Source organism: Sardina pilchardus, chromosome 6 (genome assembly GCF_963854185.1).
Source record: "Sardina pilchardus chromosome 6, fSarPil1.1, whole genome shotgun sequence".
Classification (NCBI taxonomy): Eukaryota; Metazoa; Chordata; class Actinopteri; order Clupeiformes; family Clupeidae; genus Sardina; species Sardina pilchardus.
Window position 1 is genome coordinate 6,059,639 of NC_084999.1, and position 20,451 is coordinate 6,080,089.

Sequence of the window (20,451 nt, forward strand, 5' to 3'; positions counted from 1 at the left end):
AATTTGTGGTTCTTAGGTCTCATTCCATTGTACTACAGAACCTGCCCAATCTGGTAAAGTTACATAGTGCGGTTATAGCCGATAGAGGGCCGCAAAGTGGATGCAGAAGTTCACCCTGTTACGAGTTGATGAACCACTGAAATGATTTTTGGAACATATCATTTTAAGGTATACAAAAAACTCTTTAGTGTTGCTTTAATGTAAATGGACAGCTCATGAAGTTCTGTGTTTTATTTTGGAATTTGGATTTATGGATTTAAAATTTGGTCAAGAGGTGGCCAGTGACTTTTTAATTTTAATTTATTTAAAATATATAATATTTTGTCATTTGTGACCCTGTAAAGCGGAACCAGTCGTTTCGGTAAAATTTATTAAATTAAGTTATTGTGCTCACGTGAACGGCCATAAACTAAGCTTTCCAACGATATGTATATCGAGGGTATTACACAAACTATCGCTAAGATAACCGCTTCCAAAGTTGACATGGTTCTCCTGTCACGATATGCCAGAAGAGGAGAAATCACCTGTTAAGCGGCGCGTGCACAACAGGAATGACAGCAAATGTGTTGAATCTTCGTCGGGTTTAACAGTCAAAACGTAGGTTTTTCAGTGAAATGCGTTCACGATATGAAACTGTAGACTGTATACAGCCGAATTATGCGAAAACGTGAAATTCAACATTTTAACCCGGAAGTTTGTTATTGTTGATTTTCTCAAAATAACGATGTGCGCAAAACGACTGATTTCGCTGTGAATGGTCACATTTGTATTTTATTAACATACATTGGTAGCCTACATTAACATACCTACACAAAATAAGTATCACAAAACTACCATGTAAAAATTAATACGACAGAACTCTTGTGGAACTCTTCCCGAGGTACCCGACTTGACGTCACAATCATGCACTCCAACCACGGTGGCCTCCCTCGCAACAACACAACAAGAGGCACACCTCTCTCTCTTACCAATAGGTAAGGTAATCAATCCATCACTAACTAAAAATTGCCAATAGAATCATTGGCCCGCTCAACCATAGTAAGCAGTTCTAATAATTTATTTAAGCATTTCACATCTTACATGGGGGATCCATATTTGCTTCTTGCATCTCATGAACACACTTTTTTTTTGGAGGTCGGATTTTTAAAGTCAGGTTCTTCGAGTTTACAGTTGCCATGAAGGCAGTTAGCCTGGCTATCACCAGACCAAGCTCAATCTTTTGAGATTGAACATTAGTCTGGGTAGTCTGTGTTGTATTTCTACTGCCCAAGAGGAGGCGTGATCAATGGGCATCGTTCAAATGACTCTGTCCACTTGGATAGTCCTTCAACCAATCAGACCAACAATTTGTGTTCGTCAGGATAGGCCAGTTTGTGATTGGTCCTCAATTTGGAATGGACGCAGGAGAGATAAATGTGCAGGTTTCCCAGTGGGCAATATTAAGGCCAATGAGCACTGCTCCTCTGGGGATGCTCATGAACTCCGCCTTCAGGAAGCTGCGACTTCTCTTCTTGATCAAAGGGGTAACCCTTGTCTGTTTGAAAGAAAAAGGAATCTTAAGAACCCAAGTGATTCATTCTCCTTTAATTAATTAAAAAAGAATTCTGGTGATTTTCACACATAGATCTCTGTTTCTTAGGTCACTGAGTAAGATGTCGTTAGGAAAAAACAACTGAAAACAATCAGTTCTACAGCCAGCAGATGCAAGGCAGCTACAGTGCTACACTCCGGGGGCATGTTCATGAGCACCCGTGTTCAGGGATGGATGAAAAGACATATAAAAATGTATTTTGGAAGAAAACATCAAATATCCTAATTTTAAGCGTATCCAAATGAACTACAAAATACAATCATTGCCATTGCCAGGGATTTGTCTCTGACAAGCACAGTTGTGACTTTTTGAGTGCATCTCTAGTATTCATGTAGGTCAGAATAGTTTAAATAAACATGCAGGCCAAATCTGACTTTTTTCAGTTGAACTGTACACAAATTGAAAGCCCTAATGCTCCTTTTTTTGTGTGTGGTCTTTTTTTAATGTCACATTACCAAAAAAGGACAAATTGTATTACGAATTGCACAGATTAATAAAGGCCATTAACATGTCTATACTTACAATGCATGATTAATAGCCTGCAGTATTTATCATCAAAGGAAAACACTGTAAACAATTGTTTCGACGTGTTACATCATATAGCCTACACTATATTCCACTAACACTAGCAAGCACTTGCCAGTGAGTTTTAGGGAAATTGGGAGCAGCGTCGTGCGTATATGGAAGGGACCAACATTCTCTAACCAACTTTCTACAATCATGCAAAGTGTGTATTGCATGGCAACCCCCTCAATTGACAGAATGACATCTTTGCCCCGCCTTGGTGCTGAACTCATTGAAGTTGCTAGTCATGCCCGGGTGTGTGTGGTTGGACCGTAGGCTAGGAACGCCATTCAACCAACGTCTCCGACATTTCAGCTGTGCGGCGAACCACCCGGCAACAATGTAACTTCCATACGTGCACAGGATCCTCAGCTCGCCGGATCAACCTTTTTAATTCGTTCATATGGTGATATAATAACGTTAAGCGTACAGGCAGATTCACTATACCGAAATTTTGGAGTTAGACCTTCGAGCGTAAAATGAAGGATGGGGGAGGAAACTGTCATCCATAGAACCACAGGCTCTTTGCTGCTGTCTCCAGTCAGCGACATCGTTGGGGTCCCTTTGGACCAGGTAGGAAGTTTGTTTTTCGGCGAGGAAAAGTCTGAATATCGTCTGCGTCGAAAGAAATATTGGCGGTCCATAACTGTTTGTTGTTTTCATTGGCTGTGAATCCGGAGTGCTTTTGCCTTCCAAATTCTGTGGTGACTATCACGGTCATAAACTTTACTGTTCAGGCATGTTTTTAATCCATTATTATATTACCTTATTATAATCTATAATATAATGTCTAGTGGAGCCTACATGTCTTATTGCACCGATGATTCTCCACTGACTGATGACTCTGATTCTGATGGTCTGATGCTTCGGACCTGTTGCATACTTGTTGACCAGTTGCATAGTTTCTGGGTGTGCGCTGTTTGTATTATTGGAGAGATGAGTCACCATTAGCTTTTGAGACAGTGGAGAGACAACTGTATTTTACAAAATAACAACGAATTGTCACTTTCTGCACCCTTTCTGAAATGTTCATCTCTTTCTCTCTCTCTCTGTGTCACTCACTCTCTCGCTCGCTCACACACACACACACACTTCTCATTATGTGGGTCTAATGTATAGAGCTCCATTCAACCATGTTTGAGTCAGACAATAGAATTAGACCATTTATTCATTTATCCTAACAGTGCGGTCTCTATCTCTATCTCGATCTCTGCTCCCTGACTCCTTTTCGCCCTCTTCTAGGTGAACTTCTTAGTTTGCCAGATATTTGGGCTTGCAGTGGCCTGCTGGTTCCGTCTCTCTCTGAGTCCGTGGCGATTTGGTCCAGTGGTCCGCCATGTCGTGGCCACTCTTCTTGGGTGCTGTTTTGCCATATTCTGCTTTGGCTGGTAAGAGAGCTGTGTGTCTGACCCACAGTCCGGTGCAGTTGTAATGCCGCTTGCACATTAGGTCAGTCACACTGCTTAGACCACATACAGACAGGAGAGCGTGCAGTCTGCACACCTTCTGTCACATAAAGGTGAACTTTTAAAGAAGACATAGAATTGTTTGAGGTTTGCTCTGGTCATCTTGTTATTTTGTTGTTTACTACAGGTATGCCTCACATGTTGTTGTTGTTGTTTACTGCAGGTATGCCTCACACCTTTTCATCCTGGTTCTTGCATGTTACGCAATCATGGTCATGGCAAGCCACGGCAACATTCACAGGTAAGCAAGTCAACACCGCCTACCCCACAAGTCAGCGTAAAAAACACAGACACACCTGCCTCTAACAAACCCAGAGAGTATAACACCTGTGGAGCTGTTTAGCAGATAACGACTGAGATATGACAGCGATAATGTGTATAGCTCTGATTGGTCAGATGGGCTTATAGGTCAGTATGTCCAGAAAGACCTGTCTCTGTTTTATTCTCTCTATCTCCTCTATTAGTGGAATGTGATGAATGTTGGCAAGTCAGCGCCATGGTATTTTCCCGTTTGAGCGAACTACGCTTGCAGATAAGGGTAACATTGTTTTAGCCTGCATGTCACCAACTAACTGTGTGGCCGGAAGACTAAAATGTCCATATTGTTCATTCATTTACAGAGTTGTGTATATAGGAACAATGGGAGGGTGTGTTGTGTTGTGATGTGATGTGTCGTATTTTCCCCACAGGTATTCTATGATCGCAGCCATGGGGTACCTGACAGTATGTCAGATCAGCAGGGTCTTCATCTTCAACTACGGCATCCTGTCCACAGACTTCTCAGGGTGAGCTTGTGTGTGTGTGTGTGTGTGTGTGTGTGTGTATGGTATCCTGTCCACAGACTTCTCAGGGTGAGCTTGTGTGTGTGTGTGTGTGTGTATGGTATCCTGTCCACAGACTTCTCAGGGTGAGCTTGACCCTCCAGTACTCACTGACATTATTTTTTTTTAGCAAAACACATCAGTATACACACACATGTGCACACACACATAACACACACACACACACACACACACACACACACAAGCACACAAACACACACACACACACACACACACACACATACACACTCCCTTTAGGACCAATGAATGGCTTCCGGTTGCAGGTCAGGTCAGTGTTGTGAAATACAAATTTCAAGCGTACCTTTTGCCCATAGTTAAGCTGATACAGTTGTGTGGTAGTCATTACCTGGCCATTTGGCCTTCATCAGTGACCTCAACACCTGAGATGTTTGCCCACAAGCTCTTGTTGGCTGAGCCACGCCTGCGGTGCCTGACTCCTTCCTTATCGGCAGAGTTGGTGGCAGGGAGGCCCAAAACACACCCTAAAATAAACACAAACGGAGATAAGACTGTGTCATTGTTTTACCTATACCTGCCTCTCTTGCCACCGGCCTGCCCTGCTGTGTCCATTGCCACGGAGTGATGGCAGACCCTGGAGATGGACTGGACACTGAGCCTCCTCTCGTCTGGACGGGTCCTGCATGTATCCACGTCTGGCTGTATCCTGCATGTCACATCTGACTCTACTCTGACCCTGATTCAGCACACACTCGGCTCTTATACAGCTCTGGGATCTGGTGTGCATCTGGCTCTGATCTGGCTCTGATCTGGTGTGTATCTGGCTCTGATCTGGTGTGCATCTGGCTCTGATCTGGTGTGCATCTGGCTCTGATCTGGCCTTGATCTGGTGTGTATCTGGCTCTGATCTGGTGTGCATCTGGCTCTGATCTGGCTCTGATCTGGTGTGTATCTGGCTCTGATCTGGTGTGTATCTGGCTCTGATTTGGTGTGTATCTGGCTCTGATTTGGCTTCGATCCGGCTCTGATCTGGTTCTGAATTGGTTCTGATTCTGTGTGTATATATCTGGCTCTGACCTGGCTTCGATCCGGCTCGGATCTTGTGAGTGTCTGACTAATCTGGTTTCGATCCGGCTTCAATCTTGTGCGTATCTGATTCCAATCTGGCTTCGATCCGGCTCGGATCTTGTGTGTATCTGACTCCAATCTGGCTTTGATCCGGCTCGGATCCAGCTCTGACTGGAGCCTGATCTAGAGCAGGTGTAGGGGAACGTGGGACCGGACTGCTTTTCAGTCCCCACCCCGTCTCTGGGATTCGCCAGCCGTTTCGTACACAAGCAGCTCTGTCTGAGGAGATGGACGGACGGACGGACGGGCAGGGACGTCAGCTGCCTCCTATTAGGCCGGTGAACGGCCCGCCAGTGTGTGTGTGACCGCTGAACGGCCCACCAGTGTGTGTGTGTGAGAGCTGAGAGGCTGTCACACTGCTCCCTCAGCCTGCTGTCCTCAGCCTCCTCTTCTTCCCACGCTCCCACACTGGAGCTGGCTCCTCTAACACACTGTAAACACTCACACACTCACACACACACACACACACACACACACACACACTCACACACTCACACACACACACACACACACACACACACACACACTCACACACACACACACACACACACACACACACACACACACACACACACTCTCACACATACAAACACTCACACACACACACACACACACACACACACACTCTCACACATACAAACACTCACACACACACACACACACACACACACACACACACACACAGGCCTGCATTTAAATGCCTTCCCCTCCGAGGACTGTCCCCTGCCGAACTTTGAACTCAGTTAGGTTGTGCCGACTGGGAATTTTAAGGAGAAGAGGGAAGTGAGAGTCATCCAGTGCTCCAGAGGCACTTAATGCAATAAAGTGAGAAAATTCCTCATTCCTCATTTCATTACCGGAGGAAGGGGCTCTTTAATGTGTGAATGTAGCACTTCCTTGCTCCATGTTGAAGTTACCTTGGGTAACATGCCCCATGGGTAACATGTGTGTGTGTGTTTGTGTGTGTGATTTGTAAACAATGTATTTGGAGCCATGGTCAAGTGTTGGAAATGTTACCAATGTTGCAAAACTGGAATGCCCAGGAAGACCACGTCACAGATTCCTCAGTGGCTGGGCATGATGACTAAACCTGGTAGGGCTTCCCTCTCTCCAGAACCTTCCTGGAAGTGTTCCAGCCCAGTCTCTCTGTGGAGAAAACAAGTGTCTTAGGAGTAGGTCCTTGGGACCATCAGTCATTCATTTTGGTGTGTGTTCAATGTAGGCTACTCAATGCCATGTTTTTAAGAACATGCAAAACGTGACACAGTTCTGCATTGCCCCTCTCGTCAGAGAATTCTACAAGCAATAGTAACTCTTGAGGTTGTGAGATAAGATTTATACATGCTGATAGTAAGGCGAGTAGTGAGATTCATGTCACATGTGTCCTGACCCGTCCCAGTAGCCTGCTGGGGCTTGCAAAGAGTCAATTCGGTTCTTAAGTCAGACAACACGGGACAATTCGGTTCTTAAGTCAGACATCACTAGTACACGTCTTTTTCGTGAAAAGACGTGTACTAGTGCAGCCAGACGTTTTTTGCAACTTGTACACTTTGTCATGATCACCTCCGTTTTAGCGATTGTAAAACAAAATCGCTAAACTTTAACAGAGTAATTACTGTAGCTGTGCAGTCAGATGATATATTCAAGGGTAACGTCCAGGGCAGGCTTCCGCGAAAAATAGGATTTGATTAGGTCGAGGCAACAAGTCAGTAGCAAGATGACAATTATCTTAAAGGCTTCTCAGAATAGCGGGAAGAAGATAGTTTATTTGACTGTCTATGGAGAAAAACAAGTGAGTCTGAAAGCCGTTGGACCCAGAAAAGAGATTTATTATCCCATTATTACATCATCACTTAATAACGGAATAGTGATGACTCAACCCAAGAGCTCGTCTCTCTTCCTCGCTACTCTTGCGCGTTCCTGGCAATGCCACGCCGGCCCTGGCATCGTCAGCTGGCGCTGGACACTGCCCTGGTCATGTGACCGCGCAATGTGCAACCCTCGCACAAAGTGGTCAGTATCTTTGCCAAAACAGAGGACATTCTTTCCACAAAGGCCTGAATGGAAACAAACACACAGTGATTGTCGCTTCGCTGGGGCCACAATGCCAAGTGCGAAGATAGAATTAGTGTTCCCCTCCTTCACTGTGGGAGACACTATTTCAGAGGAAGGGTCTTTCGATGTGAAATTACATTTGCTGGCCTCGATTTTTAGGAATTCCACTTCTGAGAAGAGGCTGGGAAGCTGTTAGGAATTATAAGGAGTAGGAATAGGACATGACACTCCAAATCATACGGTAAATATAGCTGCAAGTAGCAGCCCTCAGCGCCCCAACAAAGTATCAACCTTGGAAGTAGTTGTTTGACTTTGTTGACTTGGAGTCTTAGAGGCAACAGTATGACTGAAGGACCTTGAATGAGTCTTGAGGAATGTTGGAGCTTCATCTAGATTTGATGGACTATGGATGCATTTGCAAATAAATATGACATCAATGTGATCTGATTGATTAGTTTTCTAGAAGTTCTACCTAATAAAGATATGTAGGATACATAGTGTGTTTTCAATTCATTTTTTAATGTTACAGGTCACTGAAAGCAAGGATGCATTTAGGACTAAATTAACTTGACTTGATATGTTTTTTGCAATACAGTAGGAAATTGCTCAGAGAAAGTATGTATTGGGAATGGATTGGTTATGGAGTTTAGATATTTAATTGTGTCTAAGACATTATCAGAGAATGCAGACATTTAAATTATGTATGGATCTCGGGCAAAAATATCATAAGCCATTTCAAAGATACCTGCGAAAACATAAATATGATTAGCGTCACCCAGAGAGCCAGTGTGTGTCATTAAATGTACCTGTGTAGCAGCCAGGGGAAGTTTACAATCAACTTGCCCATTTTTGTGCGCTTTGGCCCGATGGTTTTTGCTGCCCAATCACTCTGTCTGAAAATTGACAATAACAAAGACATATGGCGGCGTATACTTGATAGTGACGTAGGTGGCACAAATGAATAGAGTTCCAGCAGCTTCACTGCATGGAACCTTGATAGGATGCTTGCCATGAAAATCTAACTGACTCAGCATTGTGGATGACTGTGCAGTTGTACGGGAGGCCTCGCCTTTGCTGGGATTTGAACTGAGGACGACCTCTGCAGTGCTAACCCCCTAAACCACTGAACATCTTTGGTTTCACCAGCAAAGTTCAATCACCAAAAACATTCATAGCCGTAAAAATGATGACTTGTTTGCATGGGATTTTTATGAGATTTGCTGTGTCTCCGAAGACTGTTGTGCTGATTCGTTTGTAAGTTTGGGTAATGATTGGACCTACTGCAGAACATATAGGTAATAGAACCATAGCGTGCCACTCCCTGAAATGTAATTGAAGAGTATCTTTGAAACGGATTGACATCAAAAATAATTATTCAAAAAGTAATCTTTGTGAGCATGGTCTATACCAGGGGTATTCAATTAAAAATCAAAGAGGTCCAGTTACAAAAATTTCCTCCCAACAAAGGTCCGAATCTTATATTGTCACTCAAAATAGTGTACCCTGATGGTACTAAAATCAATAATGCACGTACATTTTGACAGAATATATTAATTTATTGTTACATTTCAAGCATTTTCACTGTAATATGCTATTAACATACCGAAACATCTGAACTCTAATGGTTCTAGAATGGAAAGCAATACTGTAGTTGTCTTTCAATTTCAAGTAACAGACAACAGACAAGAGCAGCCTGAACTTAGGGCCTCAAGTTATGTAAAACATGCAGAATATTATCATTTTTATAATTCATATAAAAATCATTTGTAGGCCTACTTAGAATAAAATAAAAGTGCATCTTTAAGAAAAAAAAAATATATAAGACCTTTGAGCTGCCAACTCCCTTTTTTGAACATTAACTATGCCTACTGTACATTTCAAATAAAATAACACAGGAGGCCAGTGCATTTCAAATAAAATAACACAGGAGGCCAATGCCTACATTTCAAATAAATAACACAGGAGGCCAATGCCTACATTTCAAATAAAATAACACAGGAGGCCAATGCCTACATTTCAAGTAAAATATAACAGGGCAGAATTTACTGAATTATCAGAATAGTGCAGGGCTCCCTTTTCCTCTCTCCTTTCCACCTCTCCTTCGCTTTCCAACTTCCTTTCCTAGTGAGAGAAATGGGCATGTAACTGTCCTGCCAACAGTTTGAATCTTGGCTTAAATGGGGTTAGTGCCAGTCTCATGCACATGTGGAGATGCTCATTGGTGAGCCTAGAACGGTACTTTGTTTTAATAATGTTCATTGTAGAGAAAGCGGTCTCACAGCTGTAAGTTGATCCAAACATGGTTAAGGTGTGTAGTGCTACTTTGGTTAGACCAGGGAACATGGTTTCTGGCACAATCTGTAACCAGAAAGTAGCAGAGTCAGTCGTTTCAAAATGTGCTCTCAGGGCAACATCTGCTTGCAGATCAGTGAGCTCTAACTGTAAAGATCCAGGATGTGCCCACTTGAATGTCTGTGTCACTTCTTTTGAAAATCCTCTGACTTCTCTGATAAGGAATGGATTCTCAATTAGCAGGAGGAGCTGCTGCCCAAGGTTGAAGCAGTCAAATCGTTGACTGAAGTTTCCAATCAGCTTGTCTATGAAGCTGACATAAGGGGATATGTCTCTCTCACCCTGAATTTGTTCCCGCATTTGTGGGAAGTGCTCACACTCTCCTTGGATATCTTCTTTGAAAATGCCCAGCTTCATCTGGAAGGAGCGGACAGATTTCATCAAATCACAGATAGAATTTTTCTGCCCCTGCAACTTTAAATTGAGCTCATTAAGGTGTCCTGTGATGTCCACCAAAAATGCCACCACATCCATCTTGTGCTTATCTTGCAAAAAGTTTGCAAACTGTGTTGCTTTTTGACTCTTGAGCTGCTGTAAGAAAGCAGCTATCTCTTTTCGGATGGACCAGAAGCGCTCCAGAGCGTTGCCCTTACTCAGCCATCTTACATTGTTGTGGAGTAGCAAGTCATTCGCATTTGCCTCCATTTCTTTCAGAAATTCTCTCAGCAGTCGATGCTGATGGGATGAGGATGCCCTGAGGAAGTTTATCAGTTTCATCATAGTATTCATTACTTCAGCAAACCCTTCGGACAGAATGGCACAGAGAACAGTCTGATGGATGATACAGTGGTAGGATAACAGATCAGGGTTGTTTTGTTTCATCCGTGCAACAGCCCCCTTCTCTCTCCCAACCATGGCAGGTGCACCATCTGTGGTGACTGAGACTACTTGGTTCAGATTAATCTTTCTTTTTGTGAGCATCTCCTTTATCGCCTCAAATATATCCTCTCCTCTTGTGTGTGTCTCAAGTGGCGTTGAGCCTAAAATGTCCTCAACCATCTCTTTTGTCTCTTTGTGAAAAAATCTCACATACACCAAAAGCTGGGCATTATCTGTTACATCTGTGGACTCATCAATGGCTAAGGATATGCACACTGCGTTCTGAACAGCTGCATCTAGCTGTGCCAATACATCCTCCGCTAAAAGTTCAGATTTTCTAGTAGTCGTTGTAGCAGACAATGGGATTTGCCTGATTTTTTCACACATGTCGTTTTTTTGTTTACCGTCAAGTAAAGTTTCTGCAGCCGCATTTAAGCACTCCTTCACAACTGTCCCGTCGCTGAATGCTTTCTTGTGCTTTGCCAAAATCCACGCAATTTTTAGTGAACACTCATTTGCCCGTTGCTGGCCTGTAAATGCATGGGTTATCACACGAGTGGACCTGTCGTACTGTGCTTTCAACTCCAGAATTTTACTTGCCCTCTGTGCGGACTTCTGTGGGTATTTCTCCTCGAACGACCCGTGTTTAGTCTCATAATGACGCTTAACGTTGCCGCTTTTAATTAATGCCACCGTTTCACAACATACAAGACACACCGGTTTAGAACTACCTGCAGGTAGAACGAACATATATAGCTCCGTCCATTCATCTTTGAATGTTCGGTTTTCACAGTCTACTTTTCTTACTTTCGAGCAGGCCATTTTCTCTCATCTCCTCTCTTAGGCTACTCTCACCCGCTATTCGCTGTTGCTGAAAGATAAACAATCGATTCAAAACTGAGATTGATTGGCTGATTCTCCTGTCGTAGCCTAACAACTAAATTAACTGCGCATGAACGAATGATTTATTGTTTTTATTACAGAGCGTAGAGACAGGCTACTCTCTGATCTAATTTGGACGGGTCCGGACAGAGCTGTCACTCGGTCCGGACCCGGACCGCGGTCCGCCATTTGGTGATGGCTGGTCTATACTGTATGCCTTGTTTCATGAAATTGAGATGTTTGGGCTTGGCGGAGATAGTTTAGTTTAACTTTAGGCTTCACCACTTGGACCGCACAATACATAGAAATATCTATTTAGTGTAGGCACTACCCAGACACACTTGAGGATACATTATGAAATCATTGAAGCAGTGTTTGGAGAGTGAGTTGCTTTTTTCTCTGTTCGCTAGTCTGAACTCAGTGACAGTATGTCTATGAGTAATTGATGTTAATGGCATGTCTGGTCATGGAGGTTACTTCAGAACAAAACATGTCATCGTTTGAGTGTCCGTTTCCACATCCTGAGACTCTGAAAGCAGCTGACAGGTTCAGTCTAGTTATAGTCACTTCCTAATTCTCTTCAGAAAGATACGCACATAAACATAATAAGATCAAAGACAATTTGACACAAGGAAGGCTTTCTTTTCAGGAATCCCTGGGTGCCTGTTTTCCTGGTTGAGCAACTTGAATAAATACGTAGCACCACGCCTAATGTATACATGCCAGGACTTCAATTATTCCATTTTTACTTCCGTGGAACTTCAAACCCATTCCAATTTGTGGTTACAGTATGAGTAAGTAGGTTTTGTCGGAAATAGCCAAACTGTTTGGCGTTGATAGATTTGGTGCTTACGTGTCTTCACTGGTTGCATCACAGAAACCAGTTTGTTGGCTCCACCGTCCTTCATTACAAAGTGTCTTGAGAGTGTCATACCTTGGACTTTTCTTTCTTGTATGTCCAGTATCAGATACATAGATAGATAGATAGATAGATAGATAGATAGATAGATTGATAGATAGTGATAGATGTTACATGACATACAGTATACAGACATACAAAAACAATAACATATAATAATGAATGTATAATAATAATCACCAGCTACGTACATTTTTAAAATGCATCACCAAACATTACCAAAAGGGGATCCGATTTCACCTATTCACAAAATACCTCCTTTTCCAGGCCTCTGATGATAGTCACACAGAAGATCACTATCCTCGCATTTCAGGTGCACGATGGTAAGGATAATATGCTGACAAGTCTGATTACAAGTTGTTGTAATCAATTTAGATTCATACAGTTTATAGCATAAAAAAAAAAATATATATATATATATATATATCAGTATAGTATAATATTACATTTAGATATTCAGGATTTAACTGTGATTTATTATTATGCTCTAAATGTATGAGTCTAAATTGATTTATTTAAATAGCGGCTTTGGATAAATTGCCCACCTAACTTACTGTATGTGTTGTGTCATCAGGCACAAGTAAGGAAGACACTCTGACGGCGGAGCAAAAAGAGCAGGCTGTACTGTAAGTACTCCACGTGGCACTTTTCATTTTAACCTCCGCCAAGGAGGTTATGTTTTCATCGGGGTTTGTCTGTCTGTCTGTCTGTCTGTCTGTCTGTCTGTCTGTCTGTTTGTTTGTTGTTTGTTTGTTTGTTCGCAAGATAACTCAAAAAGTTATAGATGGATTTCGACAACATTTTCAGGGAAGGTCTGAAATGACCCATGTAAGAAACTACAAAGTTTCTGAGTGATCCGTATCACCGTTTTGATCCGGGAGGTGGTTATGTTTTCGTTTGGCAGAGGTCTGCGCTCTCTGAGTGCTTTTCTAGTTAACAACATAGTTATAGGAGCACATTTTGCCTTTAGCCATGAATGCATTCTTGGTGGATTTCCAGAGGTACGTCTCAATAAACAGTTAGTGGTAATGGGATTGCGATTGCTTTGATACACAGTACAGTAACCGTATAAGCCTTTGGACAGTGACATATCCTTTTGTTTTTGTTGAAAGCAGTACACTTTCCATCCTGTTCATCCAAAATGGAACACGGTCAGCAGCTCAGCTCGGCTCATAGTCATTTTATTTACGCTTTGAATCCAAACTCTGCAGCACAGTGCCAAAGAACACTAGCATGATGCACTGCAGAATGGATCATCATTTTCTTTACTTGTGTGTGTAATATGGAGCTGTTTTTAGCTAAGGAAATACAGTATGTTGTCAGAAAGATTTATGAGTAAGTAAGTAAGTAAGTAAGTATTTTATTTGTATAGCGCTTTTCACATATATAATCACAAAGTGCTTTACAATACATAATAAAATACAATTTTTATAAAAGTCAGGCATAAGTTACACTTTTTTTTTGAGGGTGTTGACCTACAAACTATATTGTCTGTGGAAGTGTTGGCTCCCATGGAAGAGAAAATGCAAGCAAAAGTGTGTGTGTGGTTGCAACAAGCAGTGAATTCTTTCAGGTGGCGTGCGCTGGCCATCTGATGCCTGTTTGGGATTTAAACACAGTCAAAACTTGGATTTGGTGTTTAGGGTTATTTCGCTCTATCTCTCTCCCAGATCGAAGCCTTCACTGCTGCAGTACCTGAGCTACAACCTGAACTTCTTCAGCGTGCTGGTGGGGCCTTGCAGTAACTACAAGGACTACGTGGCCTTCATCGAGGGCAGGCATGCCCAGCACAGGCTGCGGAGGCCGGGGGCTCAGGGAGTGTCTGTGCAGAACGGATGGGACAAAGTGGCCGAGCCCTCGCCAGTGGTGAGACAAAAGGCACATTCACCAGGAGAACAGCTATTCTCTCTCCCACACTCACACACACACACACACACACACACACAACCTGATTCTTGTGCTTCCTTAATAATTGCACTCGATAATCATATGTGTAGTGTCATAAATTGTCACCGACATGGTAGTGATAAGTAGTTTAGTCTGTAAGTAGATTCAGATGGTTAACCCTGTTGACTTCAATACCCATATGGTTATGAGCAGCCCTGTACAGCATGTGGACCTTCTTTGTTTAGCTAGTTGTTTTTATTTACAGGTCTGACACACACAATTATTTATGCCACCACAGAAATGATGGTCATTAAATATTACCCTCCAGGAAAAATAAACTTCCATCAGAGAGCTGTCAAACTTGGTATTTTATGTGTGGTGAACTAAGTACCAATCCTTTTAATGAAGACCTTTGAAGCCACTTGTCAGTTTTGATTGTAATGTAAACCTCTCGTTTTGTCAGTGCTGGCTTTGAGGAGAAGACAGATGTCCAGCCTTGAGTGTTTCCAGGGCTGATTTGAGGAGAAGACATGTCCAGCCTTGAGTGTGTTCAGGGCTGATTTGAGGGGAAGACGTGTCCAGCCTTGAGTGTTTCCAGGGCTGATTTGAGGAGAAGACATGTCCAGCCTTGAGTGTGTTCAGGGCTGATTTGAGGGGAAGACGTGTCCAGCCTTGAGTGTTTCCAGGGCTGATTTGAGGAGAAGACATGTCCAGCCTTGAGTGTGTTCAGGGCTGATTTGAGGAGAAGACATGTCCAGCCTTGAGTGTTTCCAGGGCTGATTTGAGTTCACTCGTTCCCCACAGGGCGCTGTCGTCCATAAGCTGCTTGTCTGCGCTGGATGTCTGCTGGTGTTCTTCACCATCACCAAAGCCTTCCCCATCGCACACAACATGGACCCGCTCTTCATCAGCCAGGCGCCCTTCCTCACCAGGCTGACGTACGCCTTTGTGTCCATACAGGCAGCCAGACCCAAGTTTTACTTCGCCTGGACGTTAGGTATGTGATTCACAGCGATGAGACCTTTTCAGAGCGCTGAAAGTCCATTTCCATCTGAGGAATTTGGTGCAATTTACCTCAGACTCTACAGAAGGACATTTAGTAGTAGTTCAGGCCTGGGAAGCCATTGTTCCTTGTCCTTCTGAGTGATGCCGTGTAAACTAGACTTGTTTATCTGGGCCCAAAGAAACCTAATACTCTACTGTGATGCTCTATACGGGACAGAGTTACCGTTCACAACAGTGTTAATGTTTGCATGTCATGTTTTATTTATTTATGTATTATTTATTGATTGATTTCCTCGTGTTTTTATTGCTTAGCGGATGCGGTCCACAATGCAGCAGGGTATGGCATCAAAGGTCTAAATGAGAAGGGAGAAGTGTCCTGGGACCTCGTCTCAAACATTAATATTTGGGAAATTGAGGCAAGTGAACGGAAGTATTTGTTTCAAAATGCTTTTCAACTCCTTCAACTTCCTTCCTACTTTTCATCTTCCTGAGTTGTGTGTGTGGTCATAGGCCAAATCCCAATCTCTCACCTTAGGCACTCACACACTTTGATGCGCGTTCCCGAGAACCTCCTGAGGTTTAGGGCTGTGCCACTGCAAAACTGTGAAGTGCTTGAGGGCTCGCTCGCACCCTTTCTGTGCCGACTCCCCAAGTCAGCATTTGTGAACACTGCACTCAAGGGAATTACCCACAATTCATAGCGTTGTGACGTTACCCAAATGGAGGCTGGAAGCTTGAAAAAAAAAAAAAAACGTCAGTAAACAACTGCCATGAAACAGAAACTGAAACGTGCAACAATTTAATGATAGGTTGCAGGCCCTATCCTATCCTGTCATTAGCGTTTTGAATCCTTACACCTTCGCAAACTTGATCACTTACACTGATGTCAGTTAAGTGTGACTCTGATCTGCTTAACTGTTTTTTTCTTTGTTGTTTTCAGACAGCGACCAGCTTTAAAAACTTCATCGACAACTGGAATATTCAGACAGGGATTTGGCTGAAATGGTGAGACTTTCCTTTAATTTTTCAGGGAAGGATTATTTGCTTTAAAAATATGTAATTGCTAATGCTTACAGATAGTAATTTGAGAACATGACAATTGCTTGGCCTCTGAGAGTAATCTTTTTCTGTCTCCCGGCCTGTTTTGAAGTGTGTGCTACGACCGTGCGTCCCGCTACCGTACGGCCCTGACATTCGTGCTGTCGGCGCTGTGGCATGGCGTCTACCCAGGATATTACTTTACCTTCCTCACCGCCATCCCAATCACTATGGCTGCCCGCGCAGTGAGTCTCCATGCTTTCCTGCCTTTGACTGATACCTGTGCTAAAATGCACCCATGGAATAGAATAGAATGAAATAGAATGGAACACTGCACATTCTCCAGAATGTTCGTCTGGTCTCTGGCAGGGCAGTTATACTGGTGATTCAGAGTACTTTACATATGAGCAGATAAAAGAACAAAGAAAAATAAGATAAAGTAGATGTAGTGTGTTATAATATCCCTGTCCAGCACCCACACACTTTCTTATTCATATAGGTCCACCCACATTATGTACATATACACATTCACGCTGTTAACATCATATTGTTTTGCTCGAATTACATTCTTGTGAATTTCATTCTTGTGCATTCTTGACTTCTTCCACCCTGACTAACCTTTGTACCCTACCCCCCCCTTCTCCCCTCAGATGCGTAAGAATGTGCGACATCACTTCCTGTCGTCCAGCACGCTTAAGTTGAGCTATGACGTGGTAACTTGGGCCGCCACCCAGCTCACTATCTGCTACACCGTCATGCCTTTCCTGCTGCTGGCAGTAGAACCCACAATGCAATACTACAGGTGTGTGTTCCTTCCCAGCCACTACACTACACTGCACACCTGTATAATATACGATGCAATAGTACAGGTGTGTGTTCCATCCCAGCCACTACACTACACTGCACACCTGTACAGAACCCACGATGCAACACTACAGGTGTGTGTTCCGTCTCAGCCACTACAAACTGCACACCTGTACAGTAGAACCCACGATGCAATAGTACAGGTGTGTCTTCCATCTCAGCCACTACACTACAATGCACACCTGTACAATATACGATGCAATACTACAGGTGTGTGTTCCGTCTCAGCCACTACACTAAACTGCACACCTGTACGATATACGATGCAATACTACAGGTGTGTGTTCCGTCTCAGCCACTACACTAAACTGCACACCTGTACAGTAGAACCCACGATGCAATACTACAGGTGTGTGTTCCGTCTCAGCCACTACACTACACTGTACACCTCTACAGTAGAACTCACAATGTGATACTGCAGGTGCAACCCATCAGGATCGGTATCAAAGCAGCTCAAATTGTAAGTGACACTAATGAATGGCAGTAGGTCTACCACCAAAGCCTCGTTTTCACACATTTTATTTTTTCTAAAATGCTGCTCACGTGACATAAGCGTATGTACTTTGACAAGAGGACATATTTTTGAGACAAAAAACATACTCGTAGTAACTGAAAATGAATATTTTCCAAAAAACTTTTTTCCCACAAAGGAGCAGCATGCCCTACAGTATGAACCCCCTAGTTCTGACCAGTATACTGTGTGTGTATATGTCTGTACTATGTGCATATATTTTTAGGCATATTTTCAAATAAATTAAACACATGCATTGCACTCAAGTAAAAACACGTACATGTGGAAAGACATTGACGTACAGTATATCGTCCTAACATGTATAGGAAAGTAAAAACTATTGAAATTGATGTATTCTCTTGTCTTTCCCATGTTAAAGATTGGCCAGAGCATTTGACCCATATATTGTATATAGTATATCTATGGTTTGACCTCTGTGTGACTTTATTTTTATACCTTAATGAAACAGGATATCGTGGATACACACAAACACACACACACACACACTCTCTCTCTCTCTCTCTCTCTCTCTCTCCTTCTCTCTCTCTCTCTCTCTCTATCGCTCTCCTTTTCTGTTTATCTCCCTTTCAGATAAACTGCCCCTTTCTCCAATAGTGTGTTGCTTCTGTCTAACCCCCCCTCCCTTCTCTCTCTCTCTCTCTCTCTCTCTCTCTCTCTCTCTCTCTCTCTCTCTCTCTCTCTCTCTCTCTCTTTCTCTCTCTTGTTGTCCTCCTCTTCAGATCGATGTACTTCCATGTGCACATCATCAGTGTGCTGCTCGCACTCTCTCTGCCCAGCAAACCCAGAGCCCCCCTGCTGCAGCCTCAACCTCAGCCTCACAACCTCAACAACAACGTGAAAGGAGACTGACGTGCTCCTTTGCTGAAGAACAAGTGTGTGTGTGTGTGTGTGTGTGTGTGTGTGTGTGTGTGTGTGTGTGTGTGTGTGTGTGTGTGTGGAGAAAGGGGCAGGATGGGACAAAGGCCCCTCTGTGTGAACACAACAAAGACTGCTCAGCAAGGACAGCACCCGCTGGTTGGGCGGCCCTGAGCAGCAAACAACACACACACACACACACACACACACACACACACACACACACACACACACACACACACACACACACACACACACACACACACACACACACACACACACACACACACACACACACACACACACACACACACAGAGAGAGAGAGAGAGAGAGAGAAATGCCCACCAGACACAAATACACACATACATACACACACACACACACACACACACACACACACACACATAAATACCCAATGCACATGCAGACACTTGCAGAGATACACACAGAAATACCCATTGAACACACACAAGTATTTTGTACAATACAAACACACAACTCTGTCCACATAGTGTACATAGTGTAAACTCACATACAAAGACACACACAGACACACAGACACAGACAAACACACACAGACACACACACAGACACACAGACACACACACACACACACACACACACAGACAATACAGCACAGCACAACACATGCACTCACTATGATATGCCAATTCATTCATGCATATACATACACTCCACCCACTGTTTAACATGGAGTTGTGTGTAGGCAAAGTTGCACACACATGGATATGCATTTACCCAGGATGCATGCTGCCAACAGATTCCTCTGATCGGCATGCAGCATACACTGGTTACTGAATTGCATTGACACTGAGCCAAAGGAGCCTCACAAACATGGCCGCAAAACATGGCCGCCGGGCAGAGGTCAGGGGTCACGTCACTGAATCCACTGTACTGTCTATGCACTCCCACTGAGCCCAGGTCACTGGGAGATCTGGTCACTTGGCACACTTTCATCAGTAAATTAATGCTAGCTACTCTCGCCTGGGGGGTGTACTACAAGGGGAGAAATTGCGTTCAGATTTCACAAACAGAGGCGGATGTTTCTGGTTGACTTTGTTTTTTCTTTTCCTTTGAACTTTTTAGATTCAGGCAGTTGTCACAGATGTTTGCCACTTATTTCAATTCTTAGTATACCCCTCTGGCCCGTTACGTTTTGTTTGTACGTTGATAGTACTGTTGATGTACTGGGTGCTGGTTGAGTCTGATTACTATTAATTTAATACCACTGCGTAACTATTTATTTGAGAATTACACTGTATTTGAAGAAGGGCTGGCACAAGGCGTGAAGGATTTTCTTTTCCTTCACAAGACTGTTCCCTGGGGTCACTGTAGGACCCTGCTTGCCCACAGCCAACCATGTGGTGTGTCTGCGCTATGAATTATATGATGTGGTTTTGTTTGTTTTTGTTTTTTGTTTTTGTCAGAAATGCCTTTTTTGAGTGTAAATGTATGAATGTCTTTGTTTTTACCAGCTAATACTGCTACAAGTGTGTGTGTAAGTGTGCTCCTGATATGTGAAAAAAAAGAATGTTGTATGGGTGTGATGACAATAAACTGATTAACAATACAATTTCAAACTACTTTAAGTGTACTGTTTTCTTTTATGATCACTTACAGTCTGCTTTCCGAAGGGCTAAGTATAAGTAAGTACTACTACTACTACTACTAC

At 43.2% G+C, this 20,451-nt stretch overlaps 1 protein-coding gene across 1 annotated transcript; it reads left to right on the forward strand.

The window, feature by feature from the left end:
- Positions 1-2,465: 2,465 nt before the first annotated feature.
- On the forward strand, positions 2,466-20,342 carry mboat1 (membrane bound O-acyltransferase domain containing 1). The gene is made up of 13 exons (XM_062538219.1): positions 2,466-2,728; positions 3,398-3,543; positions 3,785-3,862; positions 4,311-4,406; positions 12,844-12,899; positions 13,151-13,202; positions 14,247-14,442; positions 15,268-15,460; positions 15,781-15,888; positions 16,413-16,473; positions 16,619-16,751; positions 17,157-17,308; positions 18,622-20,342. Exons 1-13 carry the CDS (start codon positions 2,642-2,644, stop codon positions 18,749-18,751), a joined length of 1,488 nt encoding a protein of 495 aa, XP_062394203.1. The 5' UTR covers positions 2,466-2,641; the 3' UTR covers positions 18,752-20,342.
- Positions 20,343-20,451: the final 109 nt, after the last annotated feature.